Raw genomic sequence first — 22,779 nt, 5'->3', positions numbered from 1 at the left:
ATTTCCCATTATCTCGTTTCTCGAAGTGGAGAAATTTTCAAAACACAGAAAGACTTCATTTTTTTTTTTAAACCCCAGTAATTTTAGCTGTAAAAAACGCCCTGGAAATCTCCACCTGAGCAAGTTTAGCTGTAAAAAACGCCCTGGAAATCTCCACCTGAGCAAGTTTAGCTGTAAAAAACGCCCTGGAAATCTCCACCTGAGCAAGTTTAGCTGTAAAAAACGCCCTGGAAATCTCCACCTAAGCAAGTTTAGCTGCAAAGAACGCCCTGGAAAGCCCCAGTTCCCATGCCTGTACCTCGTCCCCAATGTAGTCGTGCAGCATGCGGATCACAGAGGCTCCCTTGCTGTAGGAAATGGCATCAAATATTTCATCCACCTCGGAGGGATGGCCCACGCTGACCTGTGGGAAGCACCACAGCCCCCAGTGAGAAGGATCTGAGCAGCCAAAAACGGCATTTTGCTCATGGCACTGTTCTAGAGGTGAAAATCTGAGGGGAAATGTCAGTTTTAGAGGTGAAAGTCTGAGGGATTCTTTCTCTCCTCTCCCACTGCTGGATTGTCTGAGAGGATCTCTGCCCCCAGGCAAGGAAAATCCCCCAGATATGGCTGGGTCAGGGCTGGTTTGGAAGTTAAATATGGTTTAAGTTATGTTTTGGTGCTGGATCAGATAAATGTGGGGATCTTCCTTCAATCCTTGGCTTCCCAAAAGCAGCAAATCTTTTGTTAAATCAGGATTAAGATTGTTACAATTATTAAATCCAGGGACAGCGGGCAAGGCACGCCCAGGGAGCAAATCACTAAAATGCCCTGCTGGACAAGGTCATTTCCCAAAATTTATTTCACCAAATATTTTGTACAACGTTAGAATCCATAGGAATTAGATGTCTAGGGGTTGCAAGGGAGTGTTTTGGGGCACAGGGAGAGCAGAACCCACAGAGCGCAGCGCGGCTCCGGACCGCGCTCGGCTCGGCCACCACCACAAAATTCCCTTTTTCATCACAGGGAACAGGGGGGAAAAGGCTGGAAAAACAGGACTGACCTCGATGGGGTGGCTGTTGTCTAAGGCATCGAGCTCCTGGGCTCGTGTGTAGTCAGCAGACACGAACTGGGTCCAGATGTCGTACTCGGGGAAGCAGTGATCCACGCACAGGTACTCGATCCACGAGGCAAAGCCCTCGTTCAGCCACAGGTGGGTCCACCACTCCTGCAGGGCACCAACGTGCAGGGTGAAGGACCAAAGCCACAGGGAGCCTTACACTCCTGCAGGGCACCAACGTGCAGGGTGAAGGACCAAAGCCACAGGGAGCCTTACAGCAGTTATTGTAACGCAGCGCGCTGCCGGGCAGGGGCACCCAAACACACACTTTGGGCAGAATACGGAGCAATTTTACATCAAAAAAGGGATTTTGGAGGGTCTAGGTATCATAAACCACCACTTAAATATTAAATTGATTATGTTGTCTCAGCGTGTTGCTGTTTAGAGGCATCCAAACTCAGATTTTGGGCAGGACAGGAGGCAGATTTAAATAAAAAACGGGATTTTGAAGGGTTAGCTACCATAAACCACCATTTAAATATTAAATTAATGATGCTATCACAGTACTGCTGTTTAGGGGCATCCAAACTCAGATTTTGGGCAGGACAGGAGGCAGATTTAAATAAAAAACGGGATTTTGAAGGGTTAGCTACCATAAACCACCATTTAAATATTAAATTAATGATGCTATCACAACGTGCTGATGTTTAGGGGTGTGCAAACGCAGATTTTGGGCAGGACAGGAGGCAGATTTAAATAAAGAGGGGGATTTTGGGGGGTGAGGTACCATGGTGACGAGGTTCCCAAACCACTGGTGGGCCAGCTCGTGCCCCACCACCAGAGCCACCCACTGGCGGGACGAGGAGCAGGAATTCTTGGGGTCGATGAGCAACGCAGTCTCCCTGGGGTGGAGAGAAAAGCACAGCTCAGCAGGAGGGGACAGCCCTGGGGGGATAAAACACCACAACCCACAGGAGGTGAAATTACCTAAGCGAGGAAAAAAGCCCAAAAAACCAACCCAAAATCTATTTCAATGTAGCTGTAGCCATGAAATTCTCAGTGAGTTCCAGAGCTGCTGGAGTGCTTTGGAGCAGGAGATATTTTATGGCATGCAAGAAGTGGAAGAAAAAAAGCCCAGGCAGAAGGAGGAAAATGTAGTTTTATTTATCAAAATGCTCCTCTAGGTAACTTTTGGAAGCTCAGCTCCCCCTGTGCTCCGGGGTGGGCGCAGATCCTGCCCCCCTCAGCATTCCCAAAGGAATTCTGGCTCTTCCAAGAGGTGCCAACAGCAATTTCTCCTCTGTGGCACCTCCCAGCCCCGCTCAGGGACCTCTGGAATGCTGAAATTCCAGGGAAGAAGCTCCCCAAGGATGGTGCCTGCAGGTCCCCAAAGGGGGCAGAGCAAACTCAGCACAAAGGGGCAAAATTTCACAGCTCCATCCCAAAAATTCTCCCCATCCAGGATAAATATATTTACAATTTTTTCCCCACAAGGAATAAAATATCAGATTTCATCAGAATTGCAATAATGAGAGAAAAATTTAAAACCTGGGCTCGAATTTGTTTTGGTTTTTTTAAGGCCAAATTCAAAGCTGAGCAGAAGAAATCCCAAATGATTTCAGGGTTCAAAGTCCAAAGCTTACAAGTTGTTCAAAATTCAGGGAAATCCTCCTGACCACCAGCAGAGAAAACAAATTAATATCAAGCAAAAGTGCAAAAGCTTGATCAGAAAAAGTAAAAAAATCAAACTGCAAAGGAAGGTGAGTTAATATTTTTGATTTTCCCATCTCCACACCTTTACTCTGTGGCTGCCAAATTTACCTATGAGATAAAATAAACTCTCCCAGCTGTGTCAGGAGATTTTATGGGGAAAAAAGGGGCCAAGAAGGTTTTTTCAATTTCAAACCCTCAGCCAGTGGCTGATTTTTGCCTTCCTGAGCTGCAACAACACCACCAAAATCATCCAAACCAAACTAAAAATCGAAAGGATTGGCTCTGTCTGATTTGGGATGACACCCAGCAATTAGAGCTGCCTCAAATGAATCCAATTAACTCCAAGAATTAATGAACAAAGAGGGGGAAAGACAGTATTTTAACATCATACCTATAAGTAACAAGGCCCCAGTTCTCCATGGCACCTTTATAAAATAAATACAAAGGTTTATTGATATTGATCCACACCTCTTCCTAAAGGTATTTTAATACAAAAATTCAAACAAAACACAATTTCAGCAATAAAACGAGTTACTTTACCAGCAGCAAAGTCTGCAATAGCTATGAGATCAATTTTAGGAAGAGGGTAAGGAACATTGAAGTAGTCCTTATAAAAAGGCAGAGTTTTAGCAGCAACCTGTAAGAAACGAGAGAAGAAATGTTCTGTTAACCTGGAACTGGGCAACACCTGGGAAATTGTGACTGAAACTAAGGAATTAGGACTGAAACGAAGAAATTGTGGTTGAAACTAGGAAATTCTGACTGAAACAAAGAAATTGTGACTGCAATTAAGAAATTAGGATTGAAACTAAGGAATTATGACTGAAACGAAGAAATTATGGTTGAAACTAGGAAATTCTGACTGGAACAAAGAAATTGTGACTGCAGTTAAGAAATTAGGATTTATGACTGAAACTAGGAAAAAAACCCCAAAACTCCCAGATTTCAGTGAGTGACCAGACCCCAAACCCCCCAAGCTTGACCCAGATTTACCTCCGGGAACTCGCTGATTTCAGCGGTGCCCAGGCCCCAAACCCCCCCAGCCTTACCTCCAGGGCGAACTTGCCCTGCTCGGCCTTGCCCACGGGCGTGTAGACGCGCACCAGCACGCCGTCCTGCGAGCGCGCCTCCACGAAGTCGTACTCGCCCACCACGAAGGCCACCAGGTACGTGGACATGACCGGCGAGCGCGCGAACTTCACCTCCACCAGGCTCTCGTCGTCGGGGTACGGCCGCCGCTCCACCACGTTCTGGGCAACGGCAGGGGGACGTGGGGTGTGAGCTGCAGGGAAACGGGCTTGGGGCTCCAAAAGGGGATTTGTTACCCCAGTGCTGTAAATTTGGGGTTTGGGGCTCCAAAAGGGAGATTTGTTATCCCAGTGCTGTAAATTTGGGGTGTGACATGCAGAGAAATGGGGGGGATTTCTTACCCCAGTGCTGTAAATTTGGGGTTTGGGGCTCCAAAAGGGGGATTTCTTACCCCAGTGCTGTAAATTTGGGGTTTGGGGCTCCAAAAGGGGGATTTTTTATCCCAGTGTTGTATTTTTTATGACACAAAGGGTTTGGGAAAGAGAGGCTTGAAAAGAACGCCCAGAAATGGAATTTCTACATGGGATTTCTGGATGGGTTTCACTCCTGCTGCTGATTCTTTGTCCTCACTAAACGAGTTAAATCTCAAACCATTCCAGGAGTTGCTCCAAAATAACTCCTAAGTTACCATCATGAGCAACTTTCCAGCTCCAGGACTGGCATTGTTTGGATAAAACCCCTCAGGTGCATCGTGCCTGCTCCAAAGTGGGAATTCCCAACATGCTGGAGAAACCATTCCCTCCTTGTGGTTAAAATTCAAGGGATTTGGGGTTTTCAAGGAGCTCTCTCGTGGCTGAAGTGCCCCATCCCAGCTGGAGGTGTGATTTTATTACCATAAAATATTAATAAATAATATTAATATTAATTATAATGTGGTTAGAGTGTAATTATAAACATTACTATTTTTATAGTGAATAAAATTATAATTATTATGTAATGCATATGATATATTATTTTCATATTATATTTCTGTTTGTTACATTAGCATATTATTGATATAAACCCAGACACAAAAACTTTGTGGCAGGGCCAGGCCAGGCTTTATTAATTTAGAAATAAATGTATTTATAATTTATTTACAAATAAATAAAGCCTATTTTTAAATAAAGCCAATTCTTCTCCAGTACCATCACCTAAAACCACGTGCAGGCAGCAAATGAAAAATGCTCATTTGTGTTTGTTTGTGTTTATTCTGCTTCCACGTTTTACCCCAGCTCTGGACAGAAACCCAGAGAGGAAAACTCACAAAGGATTTTTCCCCAGTCCCTCTTCATCAAGCAGCACATAAAATCAATTTTATTTTTTTAAAACCACCAGATTTTGTGTTTCTCTCCCCATTTATGGCAGGTTTCATTCCCGGCTGCTATCAAGGCAAATTATTAATTATCAACAGCATATTTCATTAAAATATTTTAAAACTTACCATATTTGACAAAGCTACTCTGTCTTTGGGAACCACCAAAGAAATATCAAACGTTGCTTTAATTGCAGGCTCATCCCAGCAAGGGAAAGCTCTGCGAGCATCAGTGGCCTGGAAAAAAGAGAATTAAATAAATCACAGCAGATCGTGGCAAAAACCCACAGAAATTCAATTTATTTCCAGCAAAAGAGGGAGGATCGTGGCTTGGTTTCCTCCCTGCACTCCTGACCTCTGAATCAGCTTTTTGTTCTTTCACTCCTGGTTTTAAATAAAAGTTTGTCCAAGTTTAGCAGAGCCATGGCAGGAGTGGCAGCACCAGGAACCACAAGAACCCCAAAAATCTGTTTGTGCTGGGACAGAGCCCCGGGGAGCTCCAGCCCAGCCCTGAGCCCCCCAGCAGGAGGGACAACAAAGGGAGCTGCTGATGGTCAACCAGAGAGCACGGATGAAGGTGAGAAAATGTGTCTTTGCTGTTACCAGCACAAATCCTGGTTAGAAATGAAAATGGAAATAAAAATGGAATGAAAATAAAAATAAAAATGAAATTAAAATAAAAAGAAAAGAAAAAGAAAAGAAAAGGAAATGAAAATAAAAACGAAAATAAAATTAAATTAGAATAAAAATGAAAATAAAAATGAAAATAAAAACGAAAATAAAATTAAATTAGAATAAAAATGAAAATAAAAATGAAAATAAAAACAAAAATGAAATGAAATTAGAATAAAAATGTAAAATAAAAATGAAATAAATTAAAACTCAATAACGAGTTTAAATTCAAAGTCAGGTAAAATACAATACCCCTTCAAGTGGGAGTGCAGCCCGCCCCAAGGGCAGCGGGAGCGCGGGGGGCTCACCTCGAACTGGGTGACGGCGGCGTAGCGCGTGTCCCCGCCGGGCGTGCTGTACTTACTGCGGTAGAACCCTTTCATTTTGTCGTTCAGCTCCCCCACAAAGTCTATCTTCAGCGTCCCCGTCCCTGCAGGAGAGGCGCGGTCAGGCGGGGCCGGAGCCCCGGGCTGGATTGCTTCCAACACAGCAGCCACACAGAGGGACCCCACGGCTCTGCTTCCCAGAGAAACGTGGGGCAAAGGCTGCAAAACTCCGGGATTTAGGGATTCTGGGAAGTTAATGATGGGGTGCTCAAGGGCAAGATGGGGCTCGGCCCCTTCAGAGCCCTGAGGCAGGCTCAGGATTCATCCTGCGCAGAATTCTGAGCGGCACAGGATCCACAGGATCAAACACTCCAGCTTCATCACCATCACCATCCCACAATCTCTCATCATCATCATCATCCCACAATCTCTTAGTGCTGTTTATCCAGATAAAATTATTAATAAATAAATAAATAAATGAATCCAGATCTGCCCTGGGTGTCTCAGTGCAAATAAAGGGAAAGCTGAGCTGGCCAGGATCCCACAGGATCAAACATTCCAGCTTCATCATCATCATACAGCCTCTTTATTAGTGCTTATCCAGGTGAAATTATTAAAAAAAAATACATTTCCAGATGAAATGAAGCTTTATCCAAAGCGAGGAGCTGAGTTTTGACAACCAAGGGGCTCCTCAGAGCTGGAGCATCTTCAGAAAACCCCAGGGTGGGCAGGGAGGAAAATCCTGCGCTAATCCCAAAGTTCCCCGTGCCCCGAGGAGAGGCAGGAGCTGCTGCTGCCTCCCACCAGCAGGGAAAGCACCATTGCTCAGGGGGCTGGGGGCAAATTTCAGCACAAATCAGCCCAAATCTGCAATTCCAGAGGCTCCACAGCCGAGTGGGGAATTCCAGGAAGGAATTGCAAGGCCCCGGAGGGAGGGAGGGCTCTTACCTTTCTGCAGGGTGCTGGGGAAGGACAGAGTGACCTTTTCATCCTCATTTTGGTAGTTGAACCCTGTGGCGTGAACCTCTGCAAAGGGAAAAGCATCACTGGGATCAGAACCATCCTGGAAAGGGGTTTGGGCTCCAAACTCTGCAAATTCACCCAAAGCAGCTGAGCTCGACAGCTCTGAGTGAATTCTGAGGAATTCTGAGCGATTCCATGTGAGGAACCACAGGAACAGGAATCCTCCCTCGTGGTGGCAATTCCAGGAGGGAAAGTTGGGCTGAAAAACCCCAAACCTGCAGGAAAATTGGGATTTGTGTGTCCCGGGAATGTCGTGGTGGGAATTCCAGGAGAGAAACGGTGCTGAAAAACCTGCAGGAAAAATGGGATCTGTGCCCCAGGAATGGTGAAATACTGCCCCAAACTGCTGCCCTTGCTGGTAAACATTCCCATCAGTGCAGCAGCATTCCTATTAATTATCCCAAACAGGATGCTTAGGATTTATTCACCTCATTTGTGGCTCTCACTCTGAAAATCCCATTAATCTCCCCAGCAATGGTGGGGGGTTGCTTGGATTTAACCACAAAATAAATGTTGATTTTATTTCAGAAATGCCTTCTGAAGCAGGGCCCTACTTTGGGGCTCCTGCTCTGCTCAGGGAGAGGATGCCAAAGGCACCCAAAAATGGGGTAATTTGGTATTTACACAGCACAGGACAATGAAAACAAAGGGAGGAAGCACCTAGGAGTAAGATTTGTAGATGCAAAAATGCAAACTGTGCACGGGGATGAGACTGTCCTGGAGCACCTGGTGCTGCTTCTCCCTTCTATTCCACCACATCCTCCAAGGGGATGTGGATCTGTTCTCATTCAGCCAAAAAACATCTGGAATAACCCCAGAGAACCTCACTCTGCACACTCTGCTCCCTCCGTGCTCAGCCACTGCTGCAACCTGTAAGAAATGATCATCCAAGAACCCGAAATCTGCTCCAAGCCAGCACCTTCAGCTGCCAAGGGCGGCGAGCCCGGACACAGCCAGGCACTCCTCACCCCAAAACAAAACCCTGCCATTTAACAAGGCCTTGAAGGACAGAGGCAGGCTGAAACGACAGCTTTGGTCACAAAAGGACTCGTTTTCCTGCTCGGGTGTCACTCGTGGCGTTGGGTTTCAGCCCCTGCAGGATGCTCCAGGCTGCCGAGGGAAAGGGAAGCTGGCTTTGCTGCTGTGCTGGAATTTGCAGAGCTGTTTGTTCTGGAGCTGTGTGATCCCAGCCTTGAACCGAGCTAACTCCGAGCTCTGCTCAGCGCAGCAGCTGCAGGAAGGAATTAGGTTTAAGTACAGGTTTCACAGAGCTCTGCTCAGGGTTCAGTCTGGGTTAACCACAGTGCTGGGGTGCAGAGCACTGAAAGGCTCCAACACAGCAAAACACAGCGCAGGAATAATTATATTAAAAAAAAACCTCTATAGGATCAATTGCAGGCTCAATTTTAGGCTCTTCTGATCCGTGCTGAGGATTTCCAAGATTTTACAAATCAGCTGAGTTGAGCACTGAAGAAGAATCCATCCGAGGACACCCAGCTGCCAGCAAATATCAAAAATCAAAAATGAAAGTTTGAGTTTTCTTCTTAAAACTGGGGATACCGAGGCAGAAAATGAGCCAGGAGAGGAAGATCTGGAGGAGAACAATCCTGCTGGGTTGGGGTCCTGCAGAGAGGAGCTGGCTGCTGATTTTGGTCCTGGTTATTTCCAGACTCCATCAGAGCAATGAGAGGGGCAGGACACCTGCTGGGAATGTACTGATTCATCAATAAATCAATCAATAGCCACTGATCAGCTGAGGAATCCTGCTGCTGGACCGTGCTCAGAGTCCCTGACCAGCCCAGGGGGGCAGCAACGCTCCCCACCCGGACTTTGGGGGGTTTTTAAACACCACCACGGCAAAGCTACAAGATAAAAATTATATATATATATATATATTTTTTTTACAGCTTCTAAAGGCAAGGATCTGATCCTGCAGCCTCCTGGGATTCAGGAGTACACAGGAACGTGTGGAGCTTCTGCCAAAGGCTGACAATGGATGTCAGCTTTCCTCCTCCTCTCTCAATTGGAGGCTCTCTGTTTGGGTTTGAATTTGTGGAATTTCTGCTGCTTTGGAAGTTTTAACTTGTCCCAAAAAAAAAAAAAAAAAAAGAGGTGAACATCACCAAGGCTGGAAGAAGAAACACTGAAAGCTCCAGGGTTTTCTGAATCTCCAAGCAGCTCCTTACAAATCACACCCCAAAAGAACAGGGCAAGAACCAAAGATTCCAAATTACATTTTCACTCTTTTTTTTTTTGTTTATTTGTTTCCTTTTTTTGGGGGAGTCTTTTTGGGTTGGGGTTTTTTTTGGTTGGTTTTTTTTTTTTTTTTTTTTTTGTGATATGTTTTGGGGTTTTTTTGTTTGTTCGTTTTTTTGCCTTTGTTTTTGAAGGTTATTTGTTTAAACTCCTTATTCAATGCCAATAATTTAATCCAGAGCAACAAACCACGGGAAACACTGGACAATACTTTCTGCTGGAGTCAGGGGAGCTGCTCCTGGCGGGGCTGAGCGCAGCAGAGGCTCCGGAACACAAAAGCTCCTGGAGAGAGGAGCCCAGCTCTGCATTTGGCACTGCAAGGTTGCAAGTTAATCACTTGCACATTGCAGCACAGCCCGGGCTGGGGAAGGAAAAAGCTGCTGGAGATGGAGGAAAAAAAAAGGGATTTTTAAAAATTTTTGTCATGGAGAAAAAGAAAATAAGATGGGAGAAAATGAAAATCAAGGGAGGAAGCGCCTAGGAGTAAGATTCCCACTTAAATCAGAAAAATACACGAAATGGAGAGGGACTGCTGCAGGTTTGAGGTGCTGGAGTGGGAGAATTTGGAATAAATCCCATTTCCTGCAGAGGGATCCAGCCATGGACGATCCCAAACCTGCTGCACCCCGGAGAGCCCGGACCCCGCAAGGCCAGAGCAAACCGCGCCTTTTTGCAAAGCGGGGTTTTTCAAAATGGAATTTTTCTCAAAATGGATTTTTTCTCAAAATGGAATTGTGGGAGAATTTGGAATAAATCCCATTTCCTGCAGAGGGATCCAGCCATGGACGATCCCAAACCTGCTGCACCCCGGAGAGCCCGGACCCCGCAAGGCCAGAGCAAACCGCGCTTTTTCAAAATGGAATTTTTCTCAAAATGGAATTTTTCTCAAAATGGAATTTTTCTCAAAATGGAATTTTTCTCAAAATGGAATTTTTTTCAAAATGGAATTTTTCTCAAAACGGAATTTTTTTCAAGACGGAGTTTTTTTTTAAAAATGGATATTTTTTTTTTTTAAGATGGAATTTTTTTCAGAATGGAACTTTTCTCAAAATGGAATATTTTTCTCAAAATGGAATTTTTCTCAAAATGGAATTTTTTTCAAAATGGAATTTTTCTCAAAACGGAATTTTTCTCAAAATGGAATTTTTTCCAAGACGGAAATTTTTCAAGGAGCCCTTCCGTGGTGTGGAGAAGTCACAGGGTAATTAAGGTTTGGGTTTAATTGTTTTGGTTGGTTTGTTTGGGTTTTGGGTTTTTTGGGGTTTTTTTTATTTGTTTCTTTTTTTAACCAGCACCCAAATCTCTGGTGTAACATCCAGGCCCATCCCCATCACACGGAGAAGGAAAAGACCAAAATAACGAATTCAGTCCTCAAAAACCTCCTCAGGTCTGGGCACAGCCCAATCCTCCCTGCACAAACACCCCCAGAGCTGCTGCATCCCCAGGGAACCCCTGGAGCTCAGGAACTCCTCTGGACCCCCAGGATCTGAGGGGATTCCAAGCAAACTCCCCAATTCCACAGCTGAGAGAGGATTCACAGGAAGCTCCAAACTCCTTCACATCCCCAGGATGAAACTCAGCCCCTTCCAAAAACTGACATTTTTCTGAAACTCCAGCTCATCCTTGCTCTTCCTGAGCCAAGGCATCCATCAGGACACGTGCACACCTCGGTGATAAAATTCCACTGGAAACGTTAAAAAAAAACCAAAAAACAAAACAAAACAAACAAAAAAAACCCCCCAAAAAAAAAAAACCAAAAAAAAAAAAAAACCAAACAAACCCAAAAAACACCAAAAAAGCAAACCAGCTCTGAGGAGAAAACAAAATATAAAACTGCCCAGGCAGTTTGAATGCAGCCATGGAAAGCTCTGGTGCTTTAGCAGCTTTGTTCCATTACAGCATTGCTGGCACAGACCAAGCTGAGTTTTGGGATGAAACTGAGGAATTTCTGCTCCCCAGTGCTCACTCTGCTGCTTTTGTTGCTCAGTTCTTGCTGCTCTGTTGTTACTCAGCAAAAATTCCTCCCTCAGCTTCCTGTCCAACGTTGGGCAATAATCTGATTTCCCTGCAGACCTGCATTACAATTCCAAAGTCCTGCCCTGTGCTGTGCCCATCGGGGCACGGAGCTGCAGCCACAACCTGCAGGGCAGGGGCGCTGACAGGGACTGGGCAAAAAACCAAATTATTCTGCACAGAAGTCACCAGACCAGCTCCTTAAACAAGGAACTGGGGTCTGCTAGATGAAATCTCTGTGCCAGCGCTGCTTTTCAGGCTGGGAAAGGAGATCAATTCCCAATTATTTGTTATTTTTAGCGAGGGTGAGACAAACTCCTGCCCAGAGAAGGCAGGGTGACAATTCTTTACAAGCACCATCAACTCCTCCACAGCTCCAGGGGTGAACTCCCAGGAGCTGATGTCTGCAGGGCTCATTTTTGGGGAGCAGTTCCACAGCTCCCATCCCCAAGCACAGGGTATCAACAGGTGCCAATTCCGTGCAATTCTCCTTCCAAAGCCATTCTGCTCCTTGGCACGTTCCCAAATCCCTCAGATCTGGTTTTAACCCCGTGGAGCCTGGGTGTGACCATGGGAATTCAGTGTTTTTATATATTTTTTTAAATTTATTTTAAAATTTCTAAATACTTTCAAATTTTAAGCTATTTTAATAGTAATTTTAATTATAAATTTGAATTCTGTTTATTATCATAATTTTAATTTGATTGATTTTATTCTTTTAATTTCATTCTTTCTGTTCTATTTTCATGTTTTAATTTTCATTTTATTCATTCTAATCTTATTAACTTCAGTATTTTCATTTTATCCTTTCCCTTTTATTCATTTTAATATTAATTTTAACTTTCCATGACAAATTCTGGAATTCCTGGGTGCTTTTCCCCTTTATTTCCATTTTCTCAGTGACAAACTCTGGAATTCCTGTCGCTCTGCTCTCACCACCACTCGTTATCTCCTCGTTACTCAGGAGGAGCAATAACCCCTCAGAAGGTATTTCTCCTAATTAATAATTAATAACCCACCACCAGGCAGGGGCAGGGACAGCCGGGGTGCCAGGGGACAGCCCCGAGCACTTGGGGACATTCCCCATCCCCGGTGGGTTCCAGGATCCTCCTGGGCCCTTCCTGAGCTGAGCTCTGCTTTCCCACACACGCCCTCCTCCCCGAGCAGCTTCCTCACGCCCAAAGCATCCTTCAGAACCGAAAAAGAAATCAAACCTGCTCAAATGCAAAGCTGGGTGGGGACGTTCTGCTCGGGATCCCGGGATTCCAGAGCCTTTTGGGTGGGGGGGCCTCGAATCCCCTCCAGTGGCACCCCTGCCCTCCAGGGACACTCCGAGCCCTGTCCCGGGCACTGCCGGGGACCCAGGGCAGCCACAGCTGCTCTGGGCACTGTGCCAGGGCCTGGCACCCTCACTGCGAGGGATTTCTTCCCCAAATCCCCTCCTGAGCCCATTTCTCCACCTGTAAAAGCGGAGCAATGCTACGAGGACTGGAAAGCGGCATCACGGAATGGTCTGGGTGGGAAGGGACCTCAGATCCCACCCAGTGCCACCCCTGCCAGGGCAGGGACACTCCCCTGTCCCTGGGTGCTGCCAGCCCTGGCTCTTCCCTGTGCAAATCCATGGGCTAACAGAGCTGGAACCAGCCCCACAAACCCACTGCAGAAATTCACATCCCTCTTCTTCTTCAGGTCTCCAAACACTTTCCTTCCCTTTATCCAGCCCTCTTCTCACCTGTGTCCAGCCCTTTCCTCCCCTCTATCCAGCCCTTTCCTCCCCTCTATCCAGCCCTTTCCTCCCCTCTGTCCAGCCCTTTCCTCCCCTCTATCCAGCCCTTTCCTCACCTCTGTCCAGCCCTTTCCTCCCCTTTATCCAGCCCTCTCCTCACCTTTATCCAGCCCTTTCCTCACCTGTGTCCAGCCCTCTCCTCACCTTTATCCAGCCCTCTCCTCCCCTCTGTCCAGCTGCTGCACAAATAACCAAGTTTAAATCTGCCCAAAGAACACCTTCCCCCCATCCCATTAATCCCTAAGCACGCCTCTAAGCAAGTGTTCTGTGGTATTTTCCTCATGGAAAGGGGCATTCCCTGGTGGAACGGGCGCCCTGCGGCTGTTCCTGCTCTCTGCAGGCTTCCAGGAGCAGGTGAAGGGCAGAGCTCCCTGAGAGCCACCAAGGCCGTGCCCACGGTGAGACCCTGGCTCTCCACAGCTCCTGCACGTCACACCTCAGCTGCTAAAGGCCTTTGGTGTTTGCAAATCCCCCAGACAGACCTGGGGAAGTCAGTGGCTGCAGCTGAGGGTCACAAACTTCTCCAGGAGCTCCCAGCCTTTCCCTGAGCTGGATCCCACCCTGGTCTCCTCCTCACAATCACATTTTTCCATGCTGTCCAACACTCAGAAAATCCTGCTAAATGCCAATTAAGTGTTTTCTGTGCTTTCCAAATCCTTTCCTGGGACTATTTCCTTCTGCAGGCTGTTATTGATGCATTCCCTGTCAGGGATTTTGTCAATATTCCCAAATCCATAGGTACAGAAGTTCTCAGAAATTTACATGATATCAGGATATAAAAATAATATCAAAGCAGCCCAGCATCCTCTGCCTACACACCTCAGGAGAGGTGGAGGAGATTGAAGGCATTCTTTACAAGGAATTCCTTTCCTGTAACACAGCTGAAGGAATTCTTACCATAACACAAATGAAGGAATTCTTCACCGTAACACAAATGAAGGAATTTTTTACCAAAACACAAATGAAAGAGTTTCTTCACCACAGCAAAACTGAAGGAATTCTTTACCATAACCCAGCTGAAGGAATTCTTCACCGTAACACAAATGAAGGAATTTTTTACCATAACCCAGCTGAAGGAACTCTTCACCATAACCCAACTGAAGGAATTCTTACCATAACACAAATTAAGGAATTCTTCACCATAACCCAGCTGAAGGAATTCTTTACCATTACACCAGTGGCAGCCATGATGGCCAGCAGGGAGCCAAGACAAGGAATTCTGTGCTTCCAGGGGCGAGGCTGGGCTGATCAAACCATGCACCCAGTTTGTTATCAGAGCTGCTGGGCTGCTGGCAGCAGCTGCAGAGGCAGAAACGAAACCAAGCAGGGCTCCTACCTTCGTCTCCTTCCGGGGCGTAGGACGCAGTGATGATGTCGATGTCGGCGCAGTTCATCACGATTTGGTTGGTTGCATTTTTCACCTGCAACAGAAACGCCATCAGCGCCAGGAAGAAATGGGAATTCTCAGCTCTCATCCATGTAAAAAGCACCTGCAGCTGTTTGAAGGAGAGTTGGGTGTTTGGGATGGGGAAGGAGAAGGAGGTACTGCAGAGCACGAGCTGTGCTCAGCCGCTCATCTCCACTGGGAATTGTTTAATGCTGGGTAAAAAACAGGGCTGAAAACTTCACAATGGGGCCCTTGTGCAGGCCTGGGACTCCAAACCCAATAAAAACAGATCCTGAGCCCATCAGCCTCCTTTGGGCACGGCCTAAGGGAGAGCAGAGTGAAAATCTCCTTTGGAGATAGCACCAACACAACCTCTGTGCGTGCTCCAGGCTGTCAGAACTCCTCACTGAAAAACATCTGCCAGGAGATTCTCCTTCCCCTTTCCTGGGAGCTTCCCTTCTGCCAGCTCTTGGCTCCTCACACTTTGCTTTATTTACCAAGTGCCAGCTCCCAGCGTAGGAATAAACCGTGGGGCTGTGCCAGTTCTCTGCTTGAACGCGAGAGCCTGAATACAGAGGAATTCAAATTAAATAAAAATTAATTACAAAGGGGTAAAATATTTGGGAGTTAAACCAGGGAGTTATTCAGACATTTATGGCTGGAACCACCAGAATGATCAGGCTGGATCAAGCTGGGAATCCAGCTTGTCCAGGGTAGGATTTCTAGCAGGAGGCACCAGCAGTTTCTTAAATAAAGGAGTAAAAATTCCTGTAACAACCAACCAGATTTAACACAGGCATAAAGAAACTGCTTCCTACCCCAGGATCAGCTCATTAAAGCCTAAGAAACTCCATCCCTTTTTTGTTTTCCCTCATTATTATAACCTCAAAATGCCCTGGGAACACCTGCACCCATCATTGCAGGTATCCACGTCTGAACTGGGCAGCAGGAACGCGCTGGAGCTGCCTCCAGCCTGGGGTCTGGACAAGGAGAGTGCAGAGGAGGGGATCAGAGGGAGGGAGCAGCTCTGCTGGGAGGAAAAGCTGGGAAAAAAGAGGGAAAGGTGGGATTGTTCAGCCTGGAGAAGAGCAGGTGTAGGGGTGACCTGGGTTCAGGCTCCCTGAAAGGAGGCAGGAAGGAAAATGGAATGAATTTCCAAGAGTGCCAGGAAAAGGGGGAGTGGGTTTAAACTGCCAGAGGACAGGGTGGGGTGGGACATTAAGAAGGAATCCTTCCCTGGGATGGGGTTCCCAGGGAAGCTGTGGCTGCCCTGGATCCCTGGAACGGCCCACTGAAGGGGTGCCCTGCCCATGGCAGGGTGGCACTGGATGGCATTTCAGGTCCCTTCCAGCCCCAATTCCACGATTCCACACCCTGTGCGTGCTCAGGCCGGCTCACCTCACAGGCAGCACACAAATGATGATTTTGTTTTGTTTGTAAAGCCACAAGAAAAGGCTCAGGTGTCCCCCAGTCCTGCCTGTGCCACCAGGGCCTGGGACCTGAGTGAGGGGAGGAGCTGGGAATGAGCCAGGAATGGTCACCTGGGACAGAAAACCCAAATTCGAGTCATCTCATGGAGAAGGGAGGACCCAGGAACTCAAATTTGTGATTCCACAGGTGTGGGATGCAGGGAGGACCAGCCCCACCCACCCCGACCCCTCTGACCTGACAAACGTCCCTGGAATTGTTTAATTAATAAATATTATGCAAAGAAATGTTATGTTTTGCACTTTTTGGGTGCCTCCTCCCCGCTCCTGCTCCCTGCGGTGGTGTCACACCGAGAGGTGCAGCACGGCTGCTTTCACCTCTTGATGGAATTCAAATCAAATTAATTTTAATTAATAAACCCAACCTGACTGTGAAAAGAGAGTTTTTGCAGAGCACTGAGAGCAAGTCTAACAGCTGAGGTGACACAGGGTAGATTTGACTTTTCCAGGAAAGATTTACAACCTGAAATCCACATTTTTTTTTTTTTTTAATTCTGAGTGCATAAAACTGAAAAATTACAAAGCTTCCCCCAAACCCAGAAATCAAGGCTCAACAGTTTTTACCACAATACTGGAGCTTGGGGGGTTTCTCAAGGTTTTTCTAAAGCACAGAAAAATCAGGATGAGAAAAGCTTTTTATAAGTGTCTGGAGACCTTTATTCAATCTATAAACCCAAATCTCTCTGGATTCGGAGCTGTCCAAATTGCAGACAATGTGAGTTTAACAATGGGCTTGATCTTTAAAAAACAACTTTTTCCAGGACACAACTTTCAGTGGAGCACTGAGCCTGCAAAATAAGAAAGTTTAGGTTTAAGCAGAGAAAATCCAGAGGCTCCTTAAACAGGCATTTATCTATTTTTGGGTATTTTTTCCTCACTTCCTACCAATATCAAACCAGTTTTACGAGAGAGCAGCATAGTAGAAAATATCTAAAATGAGCCAGGAGGGTAAAAAAGCTCATTTTTTAAGCTATCCCCCTACCCCAAAAAAAAGGGTGAAATTCAGTGTACAGGCAGAAATTCTGCCTGCAGAGCTCAGCACCTTCTGAGAATTGAATTCTGAGGGGAAAATGAATTTTTCCTGCTGCCAGCCAGGCTCCAGCAGGAGCCTCCTCCCTGCTCAGAGGTGCAGCCACACCTGTGAGAACAAAAACAGAACAGGAGCAGAACCTGTCCCAGCACGGGGCACTGATGGCCAGGAACAGCTCAAAAACGAATTTATTTAAAAATGAACTTTTATCCCTCCAAAATGCCACGTTCTGGAAGGAAGAGATTCTGTTCATTCAGTGATTTTTATGTATTAAAGGCCAAAAAAAGCAGATTTCTGCATGAGGTAGAAGCAGTCAGCAACGTGTGGGGTTGTCACCCTGCTTCACCTTGCTCTGGAACATCAGAAATAAATCAGAAATAAATCAGAAATAGACTTTTCAGCAAGAAAATTAATTAATTAAATTGAAATAATGGAGAGAAGAGCAGTTCTGCACAGCTCAGAAACCAGGTGGGCCAAGAGGAATATCTGGAGGGAAGGAATGGTTCAGGATTGCAAACTCCTGGCTTTTGATGAATTAAGTTGAAGACTGAATTAACCAGAATTCAAACACTATTTTGAGGTCAGACTCAGGCACCACGAGCAGGGAAGGGAAAATTCACCCAGCAGGAGAAAACAGCTGAAATCCCCTCTAAAAAAAGTTTAATGTTTGATGGAAGAAGAGTTAAAAATGTTGATTTTTTATCTCCACCAAAGAAAACCTAAGGGTGCTGTAAAGCTTTTGGTGGTCAAAGCAGGAAAGGATTTAATGGAAAATATTTTTCCAATGTTTTAGGATATCAGGAACAGGGATTTGAGCTCCAGCCTACCTGAAATACAGGCTGAGGTGCATCCAAAGGGATCTCCTGGAGCCAAAATTAATTCCAGATAATTCCAATCTTGTCACACGGCTCCAGAGCCCTTTTCTAAAAGCAGCACTACAACAACTGTGTGTGTTTTTAGCTATTTTCTCTCTAAAAATAGACACCTAAATTTGCTCTGGATTTGTGTTCCAGGGCTTGTCTTCTGTAAGAATTCAAACCTTCAATGAGGAGAGCAACAAAGAGATTTATTAACCTGCATCTCCAGCAAATTCCGGCGGCCAAGGAGTAAAATTAACAAGGCCAGGACTAATTGGCCCACTGGAAAAGTTCCCTTGGTTCCAAAGCACACCCAGCTCCAGAGGTGTCGGATTCACAGGGGTGAGCAAATCCCTTTGGTGATCGCTGCAAATCCACCCCAGTCTGGGGAATTATGGGGCTCAAGGAGCTTTTTTGGGGGGACAAGGGTAAAAAAACTCAATTTTTTGAGCTGATGAGACGAGGAGAGCCCTGAGGTGCTGCCAGGCCCTTTAACCCTCCACTCCAGGTTTAATTGAATGAGCTGGAAATGCAAATTCCAAGGTTGGAGCGCAGAGGATTTATCCTGGACCAGTTCCCCACTCCCCAGGAGCACAAATACTACACCCAGCCAGCTCCATTTCCCCAGGATCCCACCCCAGAGTGTCACCATTAATCTTTGACCAGCTCTATACATTCCTCAGGCCAGCACAGGTTGCATAACGAACCTATAAAAAGCAGCAGACAAGCAGTTAAATATTGCTAAATCTGCCAGAGATGCATTAAATGCTGCAGCGGCAGGGATTTGAGAGGCTGGGCTGTAAATTCTGCCCAGATAAGTTGTTCCACAATCAAGGAGCACCCCGGTGGAGTTTGCAGGGAGGGGAGTGAATCAGCTGTAAGGAAGGGAATTCATGGGCAGGGAAACAGCAGGAAGTGGGGAGGCAGCCCTGCCCCTCGCAGGTGATCCTTGCAGCATTAAAAAATCCAATTCAAAAGCTCAAAAGCTGGAGGCAGCTTTGTTTCTGCTGCTGGACAACACCAGGGCCACACATCCCTCCTTTGTTCCAACCCTCCCAAGAGCCAAGAAAGTGGGAAAAAAAAAGGAAAAAGTCAAGTTTGACCCAGACACTGAGTAATGCAAGTGCCCTGTGCTGATAACCAGGCCCTGAGAGCCAAGGCTGGCGTAATTAAAGCTCCAACTAACAGAGGAATAATGAAAATGAACCATTTCCACCCCACAATCTTAATTGTGCTCGTGGAGAGGCATCCCCACGCCCTCCACAAATCAAGTTTAAATGCTGGGAGATGACATAAGTGGCAGAACAATCACAGGAGTGTGAGCAGGAGACTCTGTTCCAGCCCTGGCTCTCCCACAGCCACACTCTGTCCCAGCTGGGACCAGGCTTCCTTGTGAAACAGTTCATTTAAGGATTTTTTGGGGTTTTCAGCTGTGATAAATGGGAATTATGTACTGTCAGTTTATGTAATTGTTACACAACTGCACGGACTTCAAAAGTATTCATGTGGCCACAAATTATATTATTTAAAAATCTGGAATAACCGGTCAAAATTGCAATAGCTGGGTTACCAGAGCCTCCAGAAGCACAGCTCCAAAAAGGGCTGTGAAATCCAACTTGTCAAGGTTTCAGGCTCATTCCTTTATCCAGGAGGGACAATTCCCTGAGCTGAGCACGGGAACAAACCACAAACAGGTCCCCACTCCTCTTCCCAGGCTTTGGAATCTGCTGCCACCTCTTATCTTCTGCATCACCAGAGGTTTTATCCCCTGAAGATTATCTGGAGTTGCCATGCAAGTGGCAACATTTATTATTGTGGCACAAAGTGCTGCAGGTTATTTATAGGTCCTAAAGCCAACACAAGTGTCCTGCCCCAAAGCCAAGGCTGGGACATTTTTTTTTTTAGGGTTTGAAAGCCCCAAATTCTCACAGAGGGCTGCAAATCCTATTACTGGAGTGAGTAAGAATGATCAAGTGTTTACTTGTAATACCTTGACTAAACACCACAGCCTGCACTAATTCCACCCTGCTCTTAAAGATGCCAAATAACAAAGCAAACAAAGCACTTTGGAGGCTCTGGAAACTTTTTTCCAGGTTTTTTGGGGTTTTTATTTTTGGTGTCAGAGCCTCAGAAGTCACCCTGTGGCTCGGGAAGCATCACTGGTGTGGATTATTGCCATTATCCAGCTGGGATGGAGCAGAGGAGCTGGCAATTATTACTGATTGCGATTCAAGAAACTGCATCTTCAAGAGGAGGCAGCACGTGTATTTCCCCCACCCAAAAATCAAAAATTTTGTGTTTTAACACAAACCCACTTTTGCCTCAATGAGTTTACAGCAACTCCAAAGCTCTCAGAGGGTGCTGGAAACAGAACATCCCTGCTGAGCTCAGGTTCAGGTAGAAAAGGTCCTTCACTGAAGCAATTTGACCCCAAAAGCCTTATTTTTTAGACCAGCTGACCAAAAATATGCTGATAGTTATCAATTTTTGTACATCAAGCCCTGAACAGAGAGCATCCTGCGGGCGAGCTGGTTGTTCCTCTGCCCATCAAGGTGCAGAGCAGTTCCCCTCTAATTTCCTGGGATTTCCCTGTGCTTGGCAGCTCAGGAAACCTCTCCAGACCCACAGCCCTGCCGGGGCAGGTGAGCTCCCCCCTGATCCACCTCCCTGCCCGCTTCCAGGCAGCCGGGAGGCGGCTCCTCCCGGCCTCACGGTGTTAAAAGTTATCCAAAATAAAGATACATTCTTTAGATCTGTTTCAAAAACCTCGCCCTCTGGGGTTCCTTGGTGTTTTTCCCCCTCCTCTCTCCTGTGGGAACACCAGAGCAGCTCTCCAGGATGCGGAAAGGAAAATTTCACAGCCTGGGACCTGCGGGGTCACTGCTGCTCGCTCAGCACACGCCCTGGGCGCTGCTGGGGAAGTGCGGGATTCCACATCTCCAGCTGGAATCCTCTGCTCCAGCAACCCACCTGGACACAGCAGGATATTCAAACTCCTCTCCAGGAATAAAACCTGCAAACCGGCCAGCCCTGCCAGGAGGCACCTCCGGGCAATTCCTGCATCCCAGCCACGTTCCCAGGGCTGCTGCTCTCCGCTCCTCTCCTCAGCAGTGGCTTAAAAAGCCACTTAAAAAGCCACTGCTCCCCTCCCCCCGAGTGTTATTTTTAACCTGGATGATTTCAGTGATCCCATTTACAGCCCCACAGCTGTAACAGGGCCGGGGTGTGAGGACAGGAATAGGTGGCCGGGATTAAAGGGGAAGAAAATGGGAATTTCTCAAAGCGGCCTTTTTTAAACTGAAACACCCCAAAAGGCAGCAGAGGCCCCTGAGGTTGGAACCAAACCCCTGAGCCAGGATCAGATTTAGGTTTTCAATATTTCTGTCACATGACACAAAGTTACTCATGTCTGCCTGGGTTCCTGCAGGTCCCCAAAGTCACAAGATTCCCCATCATCCCCAGCCTTGGGCCTTCCCCAGGAAAGAACTCGCCTTCTTCTCTACCTGTGCTTCAGATCCTGCAGGTTTTACTGCCTCCTTGCATTTATTACCTGGTTAAAACCAGGTTTAACCACCCCTTCAGCACAGCAAGGCTTAGATCTGCTCACATCTCAAGACTTAAAACCTCCCTCAAATATTTCTTTAAGCTCTCCGTGCGACCATCTAATTTTCAGGGGAGAAAGAAAAAAAAAAAAAAAAGCCCCAAAGCAGTTATCCCTTTATAATTCTATACCAATCTCAAATCGCAAGGAAAAATCTAAAAAAATTAATTAATTAAATAAATAAATAAATAATAATAAAAAAAAAAGACGTGAAAGCAAATTCGGGAAATCTTGGCAGAGCAGCCAATGAGAATGACTGGGAGAGACTTGAAGGATTTCACAGGACTGGTTCCGGCTCTGAAGCACGAGCACGGCGAGGAGGATTCTTCTCTCCTTGCAGAAAAAACCGCAGCGTTTCGGCTCCGCAAGCCTTTTCCCCGGCTCTGGTCCCCAGGCTCTCCGTGACACCGGGGCCTACCCTCCCCGAGAGCCACCCCGGGGGGACTTCTCCTTTCACGGCTTATTTGGCTTTTCCAGCAAAATCGCCGTCCACCCGCAGGCCCGCTCGGAGCGCGGCTCGGGGGTCCCCGAGGGGCTGGGGGCACCGGGGATCCCGGCCGGGCACATCCCGGGCTGATCCCGCATCCCGGCCCGGCCCCGGCTGGAGCCGCCCGGGGGGACCCGCGGGGGCCGCAGCGGGGCTGGGCGGGGCTGCCCCCGAGCCTCGCCGGGTTTAGGGGGTCCCGGAGGGCTCTGGGGGGCTTTGCAGCGGGTTCGTCCGTCCATCGTGAACGGAAACACGGAGCAGAGGCGGGGGAGCCCCGAGGGGCCTCCTGCACCTGCCCGGCCGGGCCCTGAGGGGAGCGCGGCGCGGGGTCCCTCAGGGCACGGCCGGGCAGGGGGCGAGCGGCCCGGAGCGGGGCCCGGAGGGAGCACCCGGGGGGTGAGGAGGGGATCGAGGGGCCCCCCGGGGCACGAGGGGTCCCCTCGGGGGGCGCGGGCCGGCGGGACCCCTCGGGGGCGGGGCGGGAGGAGGAGGATGAGGAAGGGGAGGATGAGGAGGAAGAAGGGGGGGCCCTACCTGCACGGCGGCCTCCAGCTTGCCCTCGAAGGTGAAGTCGATGAGGTCCGGCTTGAGGCAGAGCCCATAGTTGAGGGGGGACACGTCGGCGGGCAGCCGCTCGAACGGCCGCTTCTCCGGCATGGCGGGAGCGCGGGGGGTGCGGGGCTGCGCCCCCCCCGGCGGGGCGGCGGCGGCGGGGGGGG

The 22,779-nt window shown here is 47.5% G+C and overlaps 1 protein-coding gene across 1 annotated transcript in view; it reads right to left on the bottom strand.

The window, feature by feature from the left end:
- NPEPPS (aminopeptidase puromycin sensitive) overlaps window positions 1-22,773 on the bottom strand; it is a 32,253-nt gene extending 9,480 nt beyond the window's left edge. The window contains exons 1-11 of the mRNA XM_041473869.1: window positions 22,595-22,773; window positions 14,548-14,632; window positions 7,082-7,159; window positions 6,116-6,237; window positions 5,265-5,372; window positions 3,802-4,002; window positions 3,293-3,389; window positions 3,144-3,177; window positions 1,827-1,941; window positions 1,043-1,207; window positions 299-403 (exon numbers count right to left, since the gene is read on the bottom strand). Coding sequence (XP_041329803.1) covers window positions 299-403; window positions 1,043-1,207; window positions 1,827-1,941; window positions 3,144-3,177; window positions 3,293-3,389; window positions 3,802-4,002; window positions 5,265-5,372; window positions 6,116-6,237; window positions 7,082-7,159; window positions 14,548-14,632; window positions 22,595-22,717 — 1,233 coding nt within the window. The 5' untranslated portion in view covers window positions 22,718-22,773. The remainder of the gene's footprint in view (window positions 1-298; window positions 404-1,042; window positions 1,208-1,826; window positions 1,942-3,143; window positions 3,178-3,292; window positions 3,390-3,801; window positions 4,003-5,264; window positions 5,373-6,115; window positions 6,238-7,081; window positions 7,160-14,547; window positions 14,633-22,594) is intronic.
- Window positions 22,774-22,779: the final 6 nt, after the last annotated feature.

Source organism: Pyrgilauda ruficollis, unplaced genomic scaffold (assembly GCF_017590135.1).
Source record: "Pyrgilauda ruficollis isolate IOZ18807 unplaced genomic scaffold, ASM1759013v1 scaffold304, whole genome shotgun sequence".
Taxonomy (NCBI): Eukaryota; Metazoa; Chordata; class Aves; order Passeriformes; family Passeridae; genus Pyrgilauda; species Pyrgilauda ruficollis.
This window is presented reverse-complemented; position numbering and strand designations above follow the sequence as displayed.